The 22,128-nt window shown below is 40.8% G+C and overlaps 1 protein-coding gene across 5 annotated transcripts in view; it reads left to right on the forward strand.

The window, feature by feature from the left end:
* The first annotated feature begins 4,000 nt into the window (after positions 1–4,000).
* LOC135102740 (uncharacterized) overlaps positions 4,001–22,128 on the forward strand; it is an 86,088-nt gene continuing 67,960 nt past the window's right edge. Inside the window, exon 1 of one of the 5 annotated variants that reach the window (XM_064008253.1) lies at positions 4,001–4,225. Coding sequence is in view for 2 of the 5 variants with exons in the window: in XM_064008257.1 (XP_063864327.1) it covers positions 7,093–7,135 (43 nt within the window). In the remaining 3 variants the exon portion in view is untranslated. Of the gene's footprint in view, positions 4,287–7,056; positions 7,136–22,128 lie in introns of those variants that run through there. The other 4 variants (XM_064008254.1, XM_064008256.1, XM_064008257.1 and 1 more) reach the window with 4 other exon arrangements.

Genomic DNA, 22,128 nt, shown 5'->3' on the forward strand with positions numbered 1-22,128 from the left:
TGTGTGAAGTATGTCAGAGAGAGGAATGAAATGATGCAAGTGATACTGACTGTGTTAGGGCATGATAGGAATGAAAAAGTGGAGAAGACAGGAAAGGAGTGGATGGTGTTGTTGCTGGGACTGTGTAGAGAGACGAATGAAAGGATGACTGAAGCGGTGAAAGAGTTTCTGGAGAGAATGTGGTGAGCCAGATGTAAGAACAATTAGTATAGAGGATGCTGTTCGTTCCTCTCTTTTTTTTTTCCCCTTCAACAGGAGTTGCCGATCCAAAGGCCTGCCTTAGGAGTGATCCCGAGCCACCTGTACAATCAACATCAAGATCAGGGGATTCATCTTGAGATCAAGATCAAGATCAGGTGATTCGTCTAGTTTTGAGTTTGAGGATGTATGCAAGGAGCTCAGGGAGTGGAGGTTCGACTTAGTCGGGCTCACTGAGACTCACCTGAGAGATGATGTACGGATGGAGGGATGCGAGTATGTTATGATTGGAAAGGGGCGTAAGGCACAGGAAACATTGGGAGGAGGCGTAGCCCTACTCTACAAGAAAGAAAGAGGACTGAAAGTAGAGGAGATTGATGTGGGAGAGTGTACAAGTAGTGAGGATGTGCTTGCAGTAAGAGTGGAATGCATGGATGGTCGTGGCAGACCAGAGAAGGTGGTACTGGTGGTAGCGTACATGACTGTCATGGGTGAAAGAGCAGAGAGGGAAAATAGGAGGAAGTATGACATACTTAAGAAAGTTGTGAGAGAGCATGGAGAGGAGAGAGTGCTAATTATGGGTGACATGAATGCACATGTGGGAATACTGGGGGAACAGGTGAACAGGAATGGTGAAATGCTTGGAGAGTTTGTTGATGAACTGGAGCTGGAAAATCTGAACGTTACTTTGGCTGAGGGGCGTGTGATTTGGAGTGCAAGAGAACAGGAATCGGCAATTGACTACATGTTGGTGAATGGAAGAATGCGTGAAATTGTGTCGCACATGTGGATAGATGAGGATGGTTTGGTTGATATTGTGTCCGATCACAACATGCTGGTTGTGGAGTGCTTGATGCAGGGTGGGAATGAAGTGAAAGTGGCAAGTAAGAGAAAGAAGTGGAGACTGAGAGATGTAGGGTGGGAGAACTTTCAGGTTGGTCTGAGTGAGAGAAGCTGGGACGACAAAAGTGTGCATGACGTGGAGCATCTGAATGAGAAACTGGTTGAGGACGTGAGGGGTGCTGCTGAGAACCAGATAGGGTTTGTGAGAGTAGGTAGAAGAAAGAATGTATGTAAACCATGGTGGAATGATGAAATCAGAGCGGCTAGGAAGGAGCGAAAGAGAATGAGTAGACAGTGTAGATGGCTGAGGAAAAAGAGGCATGAAAGCGATGAGGCAGAGAATGAGTATCAGAATGAATGGGCAGCGTATGTGAAGCAGCAGCGGTTGACAAGACGAATGATAATGAATGCTAAAGTGAAGAGTGAAAGGAGCGTGATTCAATCTTTAAGGGAGAAAGGTATGGAAGGTGGCCGTGAATGGTACAAGTTCATGAGAGGTGAGAATATGTCAGGCAGTGTTGGTGTGGAGAGTCTAAAACTGGAGGGTGTAGTTATAACAGAGAAGGATGGAATCAGGGAGGCAATCAAAGGGTTCTGGGAAGAAGTAGGTGGGGTAGGTGAGATGTTTAGTGTGAGAGAAGAATGTGTAACACTGGAAAGGAAAAATGCAGATGAACTGGATGAAAGAATCAGTAGGGATGAAGTGGAGAGGTGTGTGAGAAGGCAGAAGAATGGCAAGGCAGCAGGTCCAGATGATATACCGTATGAGTTCTACAAGAATGGTGGGGAGGTAGTGATAGACAGAATGACTGAGTTATTCAACCAAGTGTGGGATGAAGAGAGAGTGCCAAGAAAGTGGAATGAGAGCCGAGTGTGTCTGTTGCATAAGGGAGGATTTAAGAGTAAGAATGAGCTGAAGAACTACAGGCCAATTGCATTAGTGAATACAATAGGTAAAGTTTTCAGTGCAGTGTTGAATGAGAGACTGTGTAAATGGATTGAGAGAGCTAGAGTGCTGGGTGAAGAACAGAATGGTTTTCGTAGGGATAGGAGAGCTGAGGACAATATGTTTGTGGTGAATGAAATGATTGAGAAGAAAAAGAAGGATGGGGGTAAATTGTACCTAGGTTTTTTGGATATTGAGAAAGCTTATGATAGAGTGAACAGAGAAATGCTAGGTAGAGTCTTAGAAAAGATTGGATTGAGTGCAAAGATAGTTAACATAGTGCAAAGTATGTATGTGGACACAAGAGCTAGATACAGGCTAGGAGACATAGAAACAGACTGGGTGAAGAGTGAAAGAGAAGTTAGGCAGGGCTGTATATTGTCACCAACCCTTTTTAGCCTGTATACAGAGGAACTAGCAGCCAGGATGAGAAGAATGAATGTAGGGTTAAGTGTGGGGAATGATAAAGTATGTGTGCTCCTTTATGCAGATGACGTAGTTGTTATGAGTGAATCGGCAGATGAGCTTCAAAGTTTGTTGGATGTAGTGCATGGCTATGGTAAAGACTTTGGAGTAAGGTTTAGCAGTGAGAAAAGCAAAGTAATGATTGTGAATAGGTCAGAGGATGAAAGTAATGTGGTATGGAGACTTGGAGAGAATGAGTTGAGACAGGTGCAAGAATACAAGTACTTAGGGATGTGGATGAGTCCTAGTGGGTGTGCAAAGGCAAAGAATGAAAAGATAAGTATGGTAAACCAGTGGGTAGGTCGATTGGGAAGCGGGGCAAGGATGAGAGCAAGTAAGTGTGATGTGTTGAGAAGAAGTGTGGAAGAGTGTGGCTGTGCCATGTATAATGTATGGTATGGATGTGATTGCATGGAATGAAAGTGAAATTGATAAGTTAGAAGTAGGCCAGAATAGAGTAGCAAGGATGGCACTGAGTGCACCGAGGTGCACAGTAGTTGAAGCCTTGAGAGGTGACATGGGATGGAGCATCTTTAGAGAAAGACTCACAAAAGCCACACTTAAGTACAAGATTAGGCTTGAGAGAATGGATGATGCAAGAATAGCAAGGAAGGTGTACCTGTGGAATGAAAGTGGAAGCACATGGAGGAAGAGGTGCATGAGAATGACAGACAGGAATGGATTGCAAGTTGTGTGGGCGATAAGAATGGCTGGGAGGAATCAAAATGAGCGTGAATGGGTGGTAACAAGAAGAGGCAGAGTGGGAGCCGAATGGGATGTGAGAAAATGGAAGAATGAGATAGACAAAGAAGTGAAATGTGTGGGACTGAATGAATGGAAGAATGAAATGGAAAGAAAGAAGACCCTGGAATGGTACAAGGAAAAAGAGGCCTCGAGGTATGAAAGGTGGTATGATGGAAGCCTGGGCGGTGATCTTCTCTTCCGAGCGAGGGCACAGTGTATGGATGTGAATGCAAGGAGTTACAGGTGGTCTGAGTCCCGCAGCAAAGTGTGCCAGATGTGTGACATGGGAGAGGATGAGACGGTGGAACATGTGGTGCTGGAGTGTGTGAAGTATGCCAGAGACAGGTATGAGATGATGCAAGTGATACTGACTGAGTTAGGGCATGATAGGAATGAAAGAGTGGAGAAGAGAGGAAAGGAATGGATGGTGTTGTTGCTGGGACTGTGTAGAGAGGCGAATGAAAGGATGATTGAGGCGGTGAAAGAGTTTCTGGAGAGAATGTGGCGTGCCAGGTGTATGAACAATTAGGATAGAGGATGCTGTTCGTTTCTCTTTTTTTTTCCCTTCTACAGGAATTGCCGATCCGAAGGCCTGGCTCAGGAGTGATCTTGTGCCACCTGTACCATCAAGATCAAGATCAAGAGTCTAGGAAAATTTCTATAATTTTAGTGATTTTGCAAGTTTTCAACTTTTGTATATGCTCAGGTCTTATTCAGTAGTTATTGTAGGATTTTATGGTATGTTATGATTTACTGAAAAAATTCTTTACCTGTTAATTATTGTTTTTTTTTATTAATATTTTTTATTTATTTATCGTTGCTGGCCATAAGATCCTCTTGATTTATTGAAAATTGTTTTCCTTAAATACTCCGAATTGTAATTCGAAAACAATGTGGTCGTAGAGCTTTTATATTACAATATTGTGAAGGAATTCTCAACATTGGGGCGTGTTGGCGTAATGTAGGGTTGATGTCCCTGACGGGTTGGTTACTGAAGAGAAACTGAAAGTGAAGGGAGGGACGAGGCAAGTACATTTTGATTTTGTGGTGTTTCGTAGTTTTATTGATTCATGTGTGGCAACATCCGTAGGTGAGTAATTTCAGCAGTCAATACGTTACATATCTAAGGTTATAGAAGTCTGTAGTGCATGTAATAGCTGGTGCACATTTGAGAAGTGGGATTCCGACCACCGTAGCTTCAAAGGGTAAACAACAATTATATGTTGTATTATAAGAAAGAGATATCAACACAAAATTCCATAGCTTTGCACGTCAGTGTAAATTTTTATGGTTTTATTATAGTTTAAGCCATTACACACTACGTGGTAATAACCTACCTCATTTTGTTCTCACTATTCACGTCATTTCTAATGATTACACTACTTGTCGGAAATTAATAATAACGCCGTGGGCCGTGGGTAGAGATTGGGGACATTGGCTTAAACTATAAATTTACCATTTTTATTCTTAGAGCGGGGCAGCAGGAAGGAGAGCAGTCTCACCTGGTCTTATTCACCTGGTGGATTTCTCAGAAGCCCCACTTATCTGTTACTTCAGCCCCCTTTTTATTTATTTTTTTTAATGTACAAACACTAAGTCTCAACTGTGTTTACCAAGCGAGAAAGTGCAACATATGCAACAGAGCTGTCAGCAAAGGAGATGGGAGTTGTTTTGATCATGCATTGCCTTGTGAAGTTCATTGAAGTTGTATATGATAGTGGTAGTCAACCTTGGTGCTTGAATTTTTCAGAGTTCTTGAAAAATACCGGGTTACATGGAGTGGAACATAACATGGCCAGTGTGTATATGAATATACAGTAGGAAAAGATGATTTAGGAAGAAAATTGTCATGTGAGAAATTGATATGAGATCAAAGTATTACAAATTTACTTATCATATTATTATATTGCACTCGCACCTCATGGATCTGAGATGTGGCATTTTGTTTCATTGTACATTTACATAGCACTCGTATAACAATTAGGATCAAGTTGCTATTTTCTATGATCTGTTATTTATATATTTTCAGTCCTAAAACTAGAGAAAAGGCTAAATATTCATGCAAGTTTTTGTAATTAATCATCCTATGTATATGAATTTTGCAAAAGCTCATAGAAGGGTGCATGAACTTAGGAAAGGTTGGAAACCACTTGTATGGATAAAAAATGAGATGGTCAGTAAGAGCTGCCTTAAGCTGGCCATACACATGCAGGCTGGACCTGCCCAACCTGCAAAAAGGTGCAGAGCATCATTGGCAAGACAAGACCCACACACACGTCCTTATCTCATCGCAAAAGCACCTAAACAGTATGAATTGGACTGCCAGAGCACCATGAAGATAATATCAATTGATTGTCTAATGCAATGGTTCTCAACCGGGGGCACAAGCACAAGGTGGGAGGGGGGGAAAAATCACAGAAAATCATGGACTCACTGGCTATTAGTACAAAGGAGATGCAGCTGTTATAACCTAGCCAAGGGCTATCTATCTATCTATCTATCTGATTCTATCTATCTATCTATGGTAGCATAGTTGGGGAAGGGGTTGAGTGGGTGGCACAGGGAGGAAGGGGGTCCCAACTGCATTGAACCAGCTTTATGAGGGGGCCCAGCTTGCAAAAGGTTGAAAACCACTGGTTTAATGAATAGCTTTTATCAGTGGCAGCATGTGCAGTGTATTACACTAAAATCTTAAATTAAAAGAGCTGAAAAAGAGTTTGGGTGATGGACTATTTAAAAAATATATGTTATTTCAGGTAGCTGGCCGATATTCAGTTCCGTGGAGAACTTAGGTGGTTTTAGACCCGTTACTCAGGCTCCTGGGAGGTGGTGTATCTCACTGGTACATAATATGTTTGCTAATTAATGTTCACAGTCTCTATGTACATGGTTTAATGATAACATGGTCTTTTAGATACTATCAATCAAAATTTTATAATGTTTTATACAAATTTCTAGTCTTACAAGTATCCTTAATCCAAGTAAATTACTCACTTAACCTAACTTTTACTGGAAAAACTTATAACCATAACTAAAGTAATACATGAATCACCATTAATCAAATACAAAAAAATGACACATGATTTTAGTAGTAATAACCATTAATTATAACTGATACAAGTTACATGAAGAATCAGGAGAGGGAGAGGGCTGATTGAGAAGATAGCTCCACATGTATATTAAAGCACTGATACCAATTTGACATTGAGCATGAGTTGCTGTCTGAGCATGAGTTGCTGTGCTTATACTTTAGCACTTCTCATTCTTTACATTTTACTCTTTTCCAAGATCATCAAAGTGGAAATTATGATGGGAACACTGGCACATAGTCAAATGATGTATACTTAGTGAGTGGTGCAAGGACCACTGGCAGAAAGCCAGTGATGCTCATAGCTTCTTTACCACAAAAGAGAGCAGGAGGCACCTGATTAGTTAACTTTAGTAACACATCATGGCATAATATGAATCAGAAGAGAACAGGCTCTTATATTTAAAAAAGAACTTTAGGGAAGAAATGTTCAACATACCTGTTATCACAAAAGGGAGCAGGAGGCATCTGAGACCTGAGTGTGGTATGGCCATTTGAAAAAAATAATGGGGAAACTTGAAGACTGAGACTACCTATAAATTTAGGCTGCCTTAAGTCTGCAGAGCATTTTGCTCTTGTGACAGGAGTCATTGGTTACAGACAGGCCCTCTGGAGGTGGATGCTATAAGCAGGAGGTGTTACATCCGCCAGGCTTCATTCAAGCAGGTACAATCTGGCAATAGGGCTAGTTGTTGTGCCCAAGAAGATCTTTATGTCTGCTGCCCTTACTAACTTGTCTTGTCCTTCATGTAGGCTGGTGATTTTACTGAGTTTCCATCTGGACCATGGCATATCATCACGAATAAGCATGATGTCCCCAGCTTGTGGCCATATTATGCTGTTTTTGGCAAGTATGCATCTATGGGACTCTCTCAGAGATAAAAAGATATCCTGAAACCCAGCTTTCCCACAGGTCATTTAATGATTTATTTATATGATCAATTCTTTCCATTAAATTTTATGTAGAATCATAAGATGGATCAGCTATTTCTTCTAATAAATGCTGATTAGGGAAGGATTTTAATCTCCTGCCTCTCAGTAACTGCAAAGGGATTATGGCATTGAGTTAGGTTGACATCATTGCTTACATAAGTTTAGGGTCTATTATTTATAGTCGATTTTAATTCTAAGATGACAGTTCATCAAATGTGATTAATGCTTTGCAAGTACCTTTCTTAAACCAGCTTTTACTGTTCCTATTAATCTTTACCATATACCATATGACACCAAACCAGGAGGTTCTAGCTGGGATGAATTTCCACTCACAGTTAATTGATGTGAAATGTTTATTTCTCTAAGGGCTTTGCATAACCTCTTTGGTATAACTGGCAGCAGTAACAAAATTTGTTGCATTATCACTGTATATAATTTGTGGTAAACCTTGTCTGCATGTGAATCTTCTGAAGGCATTTATGATGTTTTGACTTATTAGATCAGGCACCAATTGGAGATAATGGTGGCACCACTGAAGAGAACAATGTGTCCTGGAACCTGGTTGGCCTCTTTCTTGACCCTAAGAGCACCAGTAAAATCCACCCCATGATACTGAAAGGTTAATTTATATTAGTTCTGAATTGTGGGAGAGGTGGTGCATTAACAGGAGAATAGGGTTTACCCTGATATTTCTGACATATTTTACATTCTTAATGCTCCTTTTACTACTTGTCTCATTTTAGGGATCCACCATTTTTGTCTCATGTATGCCACTATGAAATTGGTGCTATAATAATGATATTTTTGTATTAGCAGTTTGGTTATGTGGTGGTGGCTGAGTAGCAGAATAGGTTGCTTGGTTCACGTGGGCATGTTACCCATTTGTATTCTTCCACCACTCTTAATCATGTCATTTTTCAGACAATCCTAGCTGGAGCATTATGTATTATTTAGAAAATTCTTCTCTTTGAATTAGTTTAATTAGTTCTTCCTCTGCTGTATTTATTCCTCCCACCTTTATTGTTGGTTTGGTATTGATATCCACACCATTTGAGGTAGCCTTTAGATTAGTTTTTAGTGAAGTACCCATGTTAATATTCTTAAACACTTATCATATCAGCTGTACTTTTCCTGTTCCATCAACTTAGGTGGCATTGTGACCATGTTCACAATCACTTCTGTTTCAGTGGATTGAGCAATGTTAACTTGTACTTCAGGCCATCCATTTTTGTAGGACAGACAAGAAGGTCTTTGCCACCACACAGAGAGGATCTGTTCAGTTCATCTGTTCTTATTCCCTGAGCTAGGAGATCTGCTACTATGTTATCTTTAGTTACCACGTAATTTACTTTTGTCAGGAATGAGCTGAATTATTTCTTTACCCTGTTGGCTACATATATTTGGTAATGTCTTCTGACTTTGTAACCAATATAGAGCAATTTGGTGGTCACACCATCAGTTAATACTTTTTAGTTAATTACTCCCTTATAAGCCTCAAGGATGAAGGTAGTTAGCCTAGCAGCTAGAACAGCAGTTAATTATAGTTTAGGGGTAGTGAGGTTTTATAATGGGGCAGCCTTTACTTTCCCCTATTATTAACTTCCCTTGCCCATTAAAACAAAGGAGGCACAAGCTCCATAGGCTTTATTGCTAGCATCACTGAATATGCTATGTAAGTCTGCTTCCTGTTGTGTTGTAGCTATTGTAGGAATTTCTATTCCACTTGTTTTAAGTTCTTTGTTAAGTAATCCCCACTGATCACAAAATTCATCAGGTAGGGTCTGTTTGTGTCAGCGAAGAAAAGTACATATATATATATATATATATATATATATATATATATATATATATATATATATATATATATATATATATATATATATATATATATATATATATATATATATATATATACAGTAAAAGTACAGCAATATAGTGGTTGTTAAGTGCTACCTTTAAACATACGTGGCAACTTACTGCAGCTGTAATCCACTTTGACAGTTGATGCCTTGACACTTAAGTGTCAAGGCTGACATTTTGTATACTTGCTGTAAGATGAGTCATTACAAAAAACGTTAGAAATTTTGTTCAGGATAATCACTTGATATCAAGATGTGAATGACGTTTTCTAACACACACACACACACACACACACACACACACACACACACATCAAGAAATACAGCTTCCTGTACTGAACTATTGAAATTTGGGATGATTTGAAGGAACAGGTGGTTGTGGCAAACAGTGTACACATGTTTAAAGAGAAACTGGATAAATATGGCTATGGATACAAGACAAAATGAACTTTGGTTTGTGGCCTGTACAAAACAACTAGGTAAATACACACACACACACACATACATAAAAGGGCAAAATTCACGGAACATAGCATAGCACTATTTGACATCACTTAAAAAGAATATAGTATAAACCCAAAAATTACATTTTTAGGAGTGGCAAGAACACCGGGCTGTTGTCACGAAGCTGTTGAATTTCCCTGTATGTTTAAAAAGTAGCACTTAACAGCCACTGTATTGCTGTGTTACCTATACATTTTATTCACTGATGCATACAAAAATTTAAGGTAACTTGCTAACTGTTTCCTGTAATGATTTGGATTTGACTGTGTATATTGTAAAAAAAAAAAAAAAATGTTGATCACTTCATGCCGCATGCCACTTGAGTAGCAAGCAAAGGAGGGAGAGAGGGAGGGAGGCTGAGGCTCACCCAGGTGAACATCTGCAACACACAACTTAGATGTTAATTTCTCACAAAATAAAGCAAAGCACACTATATGTATATAGAGTATTTTTTTTACTTTGAATTACTTCAACTATCATATCCTGAGGTATACACTGTAAGTCATGGAGCACCCTGTATATGGATTTGGGATTTTGGAGGATTTATTCCCTGAATACTAATTAGGAAATTTGAGAGTAGACTCAGGCAACACTGTTCACTGTTTGGCAGCAGTCCACCCACTTCACTGATGGCTGCCACACTTGGCCTGTGTCTCTCATGGTGTTAAGACTTGCATTATTTTTCGTGTGTTCTTATCCTATTTTTCTTGTGCCTGCTGTAATGTCAGGAAAGAAGCTGATGATCCCTGGCAAGAGGCCAAAGAACTCCATCACCATTGCAATGAAAAGATGATTGAAAAGCATGAGAGCATCATTTGCAAAATTGACCTAGCAAGGATATTTGGCCAGTCACCCTTTCTTCTTTATCATTTATTGTCTTCATTATTTCATTAATTCTCTCCCATATTATAATGCTGTCAATGTTAATTGCTAAGAATAATCCCTTTTCTATGCTGAAAATGACCATAACTGTGAATGTTTGGCACATTATAGGATCAGTTGAAATAAATTATTTTATTTTATTTATTTTGATACAAATTGCCAGCTTGAATCAATTAAATTTGTGCTTTGAGGTTTTAGTGTACATGGAAAATTAAGTTATATTTGAGAGAAACAGGAGAGCAGATCGGATTCCTAAAACCTCCAAACCTTCCACCATAAACAGAACCAGCAGCTCTTCTTAGCACCATACATTACAAAGTTTGTCTGGCATGCCTCAGATTAGTCAGCTATCAACTTGCAAAAATTTTGCATAAATCTCCTTTTTGGTCATTTTTCTCTTCACTCATAACCACTACATCATCTGCCTATAAGATAACACATTTCTTTCATTCCCCAAACTTACTCCTGCATCCATTCTTCTTATTCTGGCTGCTAACTCTTTTGTACATAAGCAAAATAGAGTTGGCAATAAAATACATCTTTGTCTAACTTCTCTCTCACTTTTCACCCAGTTTGTTTTTATGTCTCCAGGTTTGTATTGAGCTTTTGTGTCTATATTTGTACTATATTAACTATCTTTGCATTCAACTGAATCTTTTTAAGACTAGCGAGCATTTCTCTGTTTACCTTATCGTAAGCTTTCTCTGTGTTAAGAAAACATAAATGTAATTTACTTACATCCTTCTTCTTTCTTTCAATCATTTTATTCACTACAAACATGTTATTCTTTGCTCTCCTGTCCACACAAAATACATTCTGTTCTACACCTAACACTCCAGCTTTCTCAATCCATTTACACAATCTAATTCAGCCCTGCACTGAAAGTTTTACCTGATGCACTAGGTCTGTAGTTTTCAACTCATTCTTACTTTTGTATCCTCCCTTATGCAACAGAGTCACCCTGCATTTGTTCCATTTTCTTAGCACTCCCTTCTCTTCCCATACTTAGTTAAATTCAGTCATCCTGTCGATCACAACTTCCCCTCCATTTTTATACACCTTTGAAGGTGTCTCATCTAGCCCTGCTGCCTTCCCATTCTTTGCTTTTTTTTTTTTCACACATTCCCCCACTTTCTCCCTGCTGATTCCTTTATTCAGCTCATCCACATTCTTCCTCTCCATCATCATGCACCCTTCTCTCACATCAAGTACCTTGCCTACATCACCAGTCTCTTCCCAAAACTCTTCCTCATTTCTTCCTTATCTGTCATCACTGTTCCATTCACCTTCAGAATCTCCACACTTTCACTGTCAGGCATTCCCTCACCCTTCAGGGATCTATACCATTCTTGGCCACCTTCAACACCTTTTCTCTAAGGAACTGAATCACACCTCTTTCAAATCTAACATTAGCACTCTTTATTTTTTGCTTCATCACTCATTGCTGACTCCATGCATTTTGATATCACTTTTGACCTCCCAACTCTTATGCCTCTTTCTCAACTGCTTGCACACCCTATTTAGTCTCTTTCTCTCCTTCCTAGCATCCCTAAACCTCTTCACTCCACTACAGTTGACGTGTACACTTTTTGGCATTAATTTTTTACATACTCTATTTGACTGTTTGCTGCATTCCTCACATTCTCTACAAATCTATTATCTATTTTTGTCACACCATTCAAGCTTTCATCCTCCCAGTTTCTCTCTTTTAAGTCCACCTGGAAATTCTCCCATCCTGCATCATTCAATCTCCACTTTCTTCTTTTAGCTTTTGCATTCCTTCCCATTCTTGGCACTCTCACCTCTCCCACACATCTTGATCTTGATCTAGTTTTAAGTGACTCAGGATTTCTTCTTAGTCTCAGCCACACAGTTACATTGAACCCCACACCACAACTGGCCACACGACAAACCAAATCATATTCAGCCACACCACAACCATCATATCACAACCCACATCTCACCTTCTGCACCATGCCACATACAACACTCAACCACACCACACCACACCACACCACACTACACCACACCACACCACACCACACCACATCATACCACATCACACCACATCACACCACACCACACCACACCACACCACACCACACCACACCACACCACACATAACACCCAACCAAACCATGGACACAAAGCCACATCATGCCACACATCATACCAGCCACAAAAGACCCAATAACACACTTAGTCACTCAATAATCCATATCATTCCCAGCTATAACATACCACTTGCATTACAAGAGTCACACAGCAACTTACATCACAGTCATACCATAGCCTAGTATTATTTTACTCCTTCATAGGCCACTGAAATATTTTCTCCAGCTAGGGGAATTTCCTTAGACGCTGTCACTGCTTCACCAGATAACAATTCCTGTATTTTACTTCTTCAGACCTCACAAGACATCACGACCATCACCATAGATCACCTATAACACCATAACACCATCCCCAAAGACACCAATAACACCACAACACCACCACAACCCCAGCCAGAAAATGGCTGCCTATTAGCACTGACTCTGATCCCCCAGCGTTACGTCACTGACACAACTCACCAACCAAATTTCAGCGGATAAGAGCTCCTGGTACCACAAAAGACTCACCAACCTGATCCTGGATGTCAGGGTTATATCCCCACATCACTAATACTTCCACACACATACTCCATCACCACACCACACCCGAATTTATCCCCTTATCTGCCTTTCCACTCCCATCAGGGCCTCTGGTGCTCTGAAATTCTGCTGAGTCAGATACACATGCCAGCTATGTATTCTCCCATCCTGCATCATTCAATCTCCACTTTCTTCTTTTAGCTTTTGCATTCCTTCCCATTCTTGGCACTCTCACCTCTCCCACACATCTTGATCTTGATCTAGTTTTAAGTGACCCTTGTCTCAACACATTCCACCTCAAATACACCTTTTCCTTTACATATACTTACATATAAAGAACTTAAATTATGAAGAGAATAATACTACATGATATAAAATGAGTAAATAAGTCTTATACTAACTTATAACTAAGAATAAAGATATGTTTAGAAGGAAAAAGGAACATGGGGAACACTAAGAAAATGTTTTCCTTTTTAGTGTTAACTTGGCCAATAACATGACATCCCCTTTCCTAAAGAGGCATGAGGCACCTGATTAGGATGCCTCATGACTAGAAGGGGCGCAAGACAAGGCATCAGCAATTACGTTGTCGCTGTCTCTTACATGGTACATCTCTAGGTCATAATCCTGTAAGACCAGACACCACCTCATCAGCCTCTGATTGGTGTTTTTCATTTTATACCAGAAAATCAGGGGATTGTGATCAGTGAAGACCTGTACAGGCTGCCCCGTCCCTTTAACATATACTTCAAAATGACTCAAACTCGGCACAAGTCCCAAAGCCTCTTTTTCAATAGTGCTGTAAGCCCTCTGGTATGGTGGCAACTTCTTAGAATAATACCCAATGGGGTACTCAACTCCCTCATTATTCTGCATTAACACACCACCCACATCATTCTGATTGGCATCCACATATAAAACAAATCTTTTTTTCATAATCAGGCATGTACAGCACTAGGGCCCTGATTAACATTTTCTTAATTTTCACAAAAGCTTCCTCACAGTGTTTATCCCAACAAAATTTTGACTTTTTACTCAGTAACTTGGTCAGGGATATGGCAACACCTGAGAAATTTTTACAAAAATGCCTGTAATACCCACTGGCCACTAAGAATCTCAGTATCTCCTTCCTGTTGGTGGGTGGAGGGAGATCTACAAAGTCTTTTTTTTTAACCTTGGCTTCCACAGTTCTCACTTCACCCTTCCCTACCTTGAAACCTAAGTATTCCACATCAGCTTGCACAAAATGACTTTTCATCAAGTTTACAGTGAGATTGGCATCATCCAGCCTGCTGAATACTTCCTCCAGTAACTGCACATGTTCCTCTCAACTCTTAGTGTATAGCAGAATATTATCTATATACACAGAACATCCCATCATTCCTTTCAGTACTCTGTTTATCAGTCTCTGAAAAGAACTACCACTGTTCTTCATCCCAAACAGAAGAACTTTGTACTGATACAATCCATCCATTATGACAAAAGCTGATATGGCTTTTGCCCTCTCAGTAAGTCCTACTTGCCAGTATCCTTTTAACAAGTCAGTTTTTGTTATGAAGTTTTCATAACCCACATGATCTTTACAATCATTAACTCTAGGGGTAGGCTAAGCATCAGGTTTTGTCACCATGTTAACCTTCCTATATATAATCTGTACAAAAACGGAAACTCTCATGACCAAGTTTGGGCACTAACATGCATGGTGAGCTCCATGGACTTTCACTGGGCTCAATCAAGTCATGCTCCAACTTATACTTCACTTCTTTTCTCATGATTTCCTTTTTCCGTGGATTAACTCTTTAGGGGTGTTGTTTGATGGGTTCAGCCTCCCCCAAAATCTACATCATGTACCACTATATTTGTTTTTCTAGGTGCATCAAGGAATAAAGAATTAAATCTTTCAATAATCTTCCTAATCTTTTCTTTCTTTTCTAACTCCATGTGTCCCAATTTATTATTTAAATTCCCCAACACGGCTGAGTTCTCTAGCACCATTCCCTCGCACCTACTCAGTTTCATTTCAGACCACTCCTCCTCCACCTCAGTGGTCACATTCACAATATTCATGGTTTTTGCTCTTTTTTCTACTTAATTTTCTTTTTTTTTCTTCCCTTTCACGAAAAAGCTTCAACATATTTTTGTGACACACTAGTTCTTTTCTTCCTCCCTGAAGTTTTTACAACATAATTCACATCATTCACTTTTCTCTTAATCTCCCAAGGTCCATTGAACCTGGCTTTGAAAGAATTACCTTGCAATGGAAAAAGGATTAAGACCTTGTCCCCAGGCTGAAAAGATCTGGCCCTTGCCTTCCTGTCATACCAGCCTTTCATCTCACTCTGACTACCCTCCAAATTTTCTTGTGCAATTTCCGTAGCACTCATTAATCTGTCCTTGAAATCTGATACATGCTGCACCACATTAGGAGGCTCCTCTGCCCCTAACCACTTTTCTTTCACCATCCTCAAGGGACCATTCACCTCATGCCTATACACTAACTCAAATGGGCTGAAACCTGTTGACTCTTGCACACTGTCTCTCAATGCAAACAAAGCTAGTGGCAATGCCTCATCCCACTCAACACTCATCTCCTCACAATACATCCTGAGAGTGTTTTTTTCAGAGTCTGGTGAAATCTTTCTACACAACCCTTGGACTGGGGATGCTAAGCATTCGGCTGCTTCTGTTCAATTGTCAGGTCCCTTAGAATCTCCCTGAACATTTGTGAAGTGAAATTACTTCCCTGGTCTGACTACAACACCTTAGGAATTCCCACCTGTAAGAAAAATTTCACCAACTCCCTCACAATATTTTTAGAGTTTATACTCCTGAGGGGAATGGCCTCAGGGAATCAGGATGACATACACATAATAGTCAGCAAATATTGGCTTCCCCTCCTGATCCTTGGCAAAGGACCTACACAGTCTATCACAACTTTACTGAAAGGCTCCTCAACCACAGGGATAGGGTGAAGGGGGCCAGGATGAATTACCTGGTTCGGCTTACCCACCTTCTGACATAAACCACAAGTTTTACAGAACTCATTCACATCACCTCTCACTTTGGGCCAGTAATAATGACAGAATTTTTCCTATAGTTTTTTCTGATCCCCTGGTGTCCTGCCAGATCTCCAACATGTGCCAATTCCAATATTTTCTTCCTATACACCTGTAGCACTACAATCTGACTTTTCACCATCCAGTGATCGGAGGCAGGAGTATTCAAAGGTCTTCAACTTCTCAATAACATCCCGTTATCCACATAGTAACCCACATACTCATCACCAAGCTCATTCAGCCTCTTAGCCTCATTCCAAACAGGCTTCAAGCTTTCATCATCTTCCTGAGCTTTTATCAACTCACTCTTCTCTACCACAAAATCGAGGTTGGGCTCCTCCTGGCCTACAACCCTTTCATCACTCGCACGCTCTGGGCTATTTCCTTTTTCATCGGGTTCCTCAAACAGGGCACCCAGGCTTTCGTCCTGTGTTGCTCCCTTGGTGTCCACGTGTCCCCTCCGGGCCATCTCTTGGGTCACCATGCAGACTGGGAACTATTCAGGCACTTCCACCTCCCCATTTGTTGAGTGAGGGACTGATGCTGGAATGGTGGCCTCTGTCATTCCTACCAGAGGACTGTCTACCATCTGAAGTTTAGGGATGACTCTACCTCCAGCCAGGTCATCCCTGACCAACATATCCACTCCATCTACAGGCAGTGTCTCCATCACTCCCACCATCACCTCTCCAGTGACGTATCCACAGTCCAGCCAAACTTTGTGCAAGGGAATACTGAGCTTGCCTCCTGTGCTTTTGCATGAGACCTCTCTGCCAGTGTTGGTCTCCTCATTCCATGGGAGTACACTACTTGAGATCAGGCTCTGATTAGCCCCTGTATCACGAAGGATTCTGATCACCTTCAGGCTTCCCTCCACTTTCACAGTTCTTTCACTGGCGAAATGCTCAAAGCCCTCATCCTTCTGTGCCTCCTCTTGTATTTGTGCATTCATATTCTCCACATACTTCACCAGGTACCTTTGGGCAGCAACTGCTCCCACTGGCTTTGGTCTTCCCTTTAGACACTGGTACTTCCTATGCCTACTTTCCCCACATCCAAGGCACTTAAGTGCACCTTCACCACCAGTACCATTCTTGTAGTTGGTAGTGCTTCCTAGCCCAATCCTGTGTGTCATAGGTCTCAGGTTGTGTTTGGGTGGTGGGGGCATGTTGTAATTGTGGGAAAAATTATAGTTGTTAGGGCAGGGCGGGTTTGGCCTGTGGAATGATCTCGTGCTCATCTGGTGGTCATTCCTATATCTCTGATGACCATCACTTTTGTTGGAGAATGACTTTCTCCCCCCATGGTATTCACCTCTACTCAGCCCATGGGCTTCACAATAACTGTCAGCCCTGCATCCAGCTTCCATCACATCTTTCACGTCATGTGATATAAGCTCATATTTTAAACTGGGATGCACTTGATCCATAAATTGTTCCATCAGCAGAACTCCTTTTATCTCCTCGGCTGTAGTGACTTCCTCGGCCTTCATCCACCGTTCCACCGTTCCAGGCAGCATTCTCGTGCCATCTCGAGATAAGTGGTACCTGGGCATTTTCCAATCCTGTAAGTTGTACCTGGGCATTTTCTAATCCTGCAGAACCTTTCCCAGTACACTCCCGGACTTATACGGGTTGATCCCAACACTGCTTCCTTTATCACTTTATAGTCACTTGCCTCTTGCTCACTCAAACTTGCATATGCCTCCCTGGCCTTTCCTTCAAATTTAGACTGGACCGGCAATGCACACTCATCTTCATCCCATTTCCTCAACTTTGCAGTTTTTTCAAACTGAAGGAAGAAATCCTCTTCCTCCCCTTCCACAAATTTAGGCACATAGATTACATTTCTCTATATGTCCCCATTTCCTTGTGCACTGTTTCCTGCCCTGGCCTCTGTTAATTTAATTCCTCTTTCTGCCTTTATCTTTTCTATCTCCACCTCCTGCATCTGTATCTGCTGCATCCCCACTTCTTTCTGCATTTGCATCTGTGTCTGCTCCTTTGCATTTGCAATTGGTTTCATTAATTCAAATTTTTCTCTACTGGAAAGGGCATAATTTCTGCCGAGTGTACCCAGATTTATCTCACTCACCCCAACACCTTCCTCTACACTCTCTCCATCACCATCATTTTTGAACCAGCTCCTCTCCTCAAGAACATTTTTTAACTCCACCTGCATTTCCTCCTTTTCTTGGATTTTAATTCTACTTGGAACTTCTCAGCCACTAAACACAATTCCTCCTTGGTTAGCGAGTACAAGGCATGCACACCCCTTGACAGAAGGAATGCCCCAACACATTTAGCTGCTATGATTACAGTCACTACACTTCACAAAATATTCCTCCAAATATTACACCATTAGTCATTAAAAAAAATACCTCAACAAAATATACACTCACACATCAGTACTGGCACCATAAAATGATATACACAATACATACACAGTTGAAAGAAATACTTCACATAGCTAAATTCCTCTCAGTGACAATTACCATGTAACACTCATTACACCCAACAAATATTCATTATCCCGGACGGGCCCCCATTTCTGTCACGATTCCGGTTATCTTTCCAAGAAAGTGGATGTTACACTGATCCCAGAAAGTTTTAAAGGTCTGGATTTTTAAAGGCCTTAAATACCTACCTGACCTATCCAAAATCGTCAGCTATTAAACCCTCTCACAAAACCCTTGCCTTGGCACAGCACGCCAAGAATCACCTCAATACCAGATCAGTGTTGTGGTAGAAAACACAGTTATTCTATATAATAACAGGATATATTAATGATAATGTTAACTTACAAACAAATTGAGGTAGTATACATTATTAGGGAACAAATTTCTATCTTAGATCAACACAGGATAATTCCCACACTCACAATAGATTCCCCCTTTTTCTCAGGCTCTTATATCGCCTCCCTTATTGCTCAGAGGTTATACATATCAATATATGACATTCTCGTCACTTCACAAAGCACTAAAAACCCTTTTACTCCTTCATAGGCAGCTGAAATATTTTCCCCAGCTACAGAAATTTCCCTAGATGCTGTCACCACATCACCAAATAACAATTCCTGTATTTTATCTCCTCAAACCTCACAAGACATCACCACCATCACCATGGATCACCTATAACACTGTAACACCATCCCCAAAGATATCAATAACACCACAACACCACCACAACCCCAACCACAAAATGGCTGCCTATTAGCACTGACGCTGGCCCCTCAGCGTTATGTCACCGACACAACTCGCCGACCAAATTTCAGTGGACAAGAGCTCTTGTTACCACAAAAGACTCACCAACCTGATCCTGGATATCAGGATATCACCACATCACTAATACTTCTACACACACACACACACACACACACACACACACACACACACACACACACACACACACACACACACACACACACTCCATCACCACACCACACCTGAATTTATCCCCTGAGAATGCCGCCTTTCCACTCCCCTCAAGGCCTCTGGTGCTCTGAAATTCTGCTGAGTCAGATACACAAGCCAGACATGTATCGTCCCCTTGCCTCAACACATTCCACCTTAAATACATACATATAAAGAACTTAAATTATGAAGAGAATAATACTACATGATATAAAATGAGTAAATAAGTCTTATACTAACTTATAACTAAGAATAAAGATATGTTTAGAAGGAAAACGAACACAAGGAACTCTAAGAAAATGTGTTCCTTTTCAGGGTAAACTTGGCCAATAACATGACAATAAGGAAGTATCATTTCAGTTGCCAAAGTTAAATTTGCCCTCCTTTAATGGCAATCTCACGAGGTGGGTAGAGTTGTGGAATTTATATGAATGCTCCATTCATCAAAACAAAGATTTAACACATATCTAGAAGCTCACCTACCTTAAGGGCCAGGTAGAGGGAGAGGCTGGAGTCTAACTTAATGAGAGAGGGGTGTGTAGAGTCAACCGCTGCTTAAATCTGACTCTACCATCCTCGGCGGACATCTCACATCACACTCCAGCTAATTACTTTGTCTAGTTGCAAGCCTGGGAACTGATAGGTACTTAGCTATCATGTGTCTGCATAACCCAAGGTAAATATCTATGACCTGGCACTGGCCTTCTATACCACTTTTACTGTAAAGGTCCTGTTGTCCAAAAAAAATGAGGAATTTATGAATCTAACTGAAACCTTCAGCCATCAGCTTCATGTCATACTTCATCAAAGGGGCATGTTCTTCATTGGACTTCTGTTCTTGTTTTTTTTTTTTTTGTTGAATCATCTCCAGTTCCATAAGTTCTTTGTTGGTGAGTTCTTCTCCATCCAACTTATGTAACCCTTCAAAGTCCTCTTCTTCAAAAGTCCAGGGTGAGATCTTTACTAATCTCCACGAGATTTTCCATGATTTTCTTGCTCACTTCATTAAATCCTTTGAAGTTGGTAACCAAGTGGGGACACAAGTTTCTCCACACACCAGAGAGGTTAGTTTGCTTAATATCATGTCTCAAAGCATGGATGTTCTTGATACACTTGTAGATACCATAACTCTTTCAAAAGTCATGTAATGTCATCTCAGGGTTTTCATCGGCTGGCTTGAGTGTTTGACTGTAGGTGCATTAGATGTAATATTTCTTGAATGTAGCTATTACATCTTAATCCATGAGCTGAAGTAGTGAAGTGGTGTTAGATGGCAGAAACACAACTTTAACATCCAGGTGAAAATCATCCAGGTGGGGTAGGTGGCCAGGGGCATTATCAAGAATAAGCAAAATCTTGAAAGGCAGCCCCTTCTCCTTGCAATACAGCCTGGGATGAAGTTATTAAGGAACCAATCTTCAAAGGTTTCTTGGGTCACCCAGGCTTTCTTGTTTCCACTTCCAAGTAAGGGCAAGTAGCTCTGAAATTTTTCAGCAGCCAAGGTGTCTCTACCCAGTAAACAAGCAGCAGTTTCAGCTTAAGGTCACCTGCTAGGTCCTTAAGGTCACCTGCTTAAGGTCACCCATGCTTAGCATCAAGGTAAGTCTGTCCTAAGCTGCCTTAAATCCTGGTATCGTTTTCTCCTCATGGCTGATCTAGGTCTTTGACATTTTCTTCCAAAACATCCCAGTCTCATCAGTGTTGAAAATTTGTTCTGGTGTGTAATCTTCAGACTGAAAGATTTACCTCAGGATTGGTGGAAATTTGTGGGCAGCTTTCTTGTTGGCACTTACTGCTTCTCCAGTAACTGACACATGATATAAGTTTGTCCATTTCTTGAACCTGTTGAACCAGCCATAGCCTGCAGTGAATGTCTCCTCTTTCACACTTTCCCATGCCTTTGCCTTCAGATAATTTAACAGAGGTTCAGCATTTACTTGAATAAGCTGCAGGCTTAACCTTCTTCCACCATTGATATTCAAGCCATAACACAAGAAGTTTCTCCATCCCTTTGAACCTTGGTCCGGTTCTTGCTTATAATTGTAGATTTCATTTGTATGGCTCCCTTGATATACTCCATGATACTTTCTTTCATCTTGTAGGTTGCACTGTGAAGCTATTCATTCCATAAGCATGTGCAACATTCACCGTCTTCTCACCATTATTGAGTTTCTTGATTATCACCATTTCAAATGAGATGGGTTGGCATTTCCATGGGGCACCAGCATCCTTACTTGATGGTTGTTTATCTCCAGTCATGGTAGGCAATGGATAGACGAAAAATACAATGATAAATTTGGATAAAGTGGATGCCAAGGCATCTACCTCCCTGTCCCAACTTACTATGCCAGCCATGTGTGCGATGGTTCTACCAAAATTTCCATGGGGTTTCTCTAGTCATATGGTAACTGTCCAGCAACTCCTTCACCGCAAGGGTTTCTCTAAGGGAGCTTCACAGTACCTGGCCCAGTCTAAGCGATCTTCCACTATTGTGAATTACCAGTGTTACAACCAGATCACAGCTGCCCTTGACGTGAGTCTGCTCTCACTAGGCTACCACCCTTA

This window comes from Scylla paramamosain, chromosome 8 (genome assembly GCF_035594125.1).
Source record: "Scylla paramamosain isolate STU-SP2022 chromosome 8, ASM3559412v1, whole genome shotgun sequence".
NCBI classification, from domain to species: domain Eukaryota; kingdom Metazoa; phylum Arthropoda; class Malacostraca; order Decapoda; family Portunidae; genus Scylla; species Scylla paramamosain.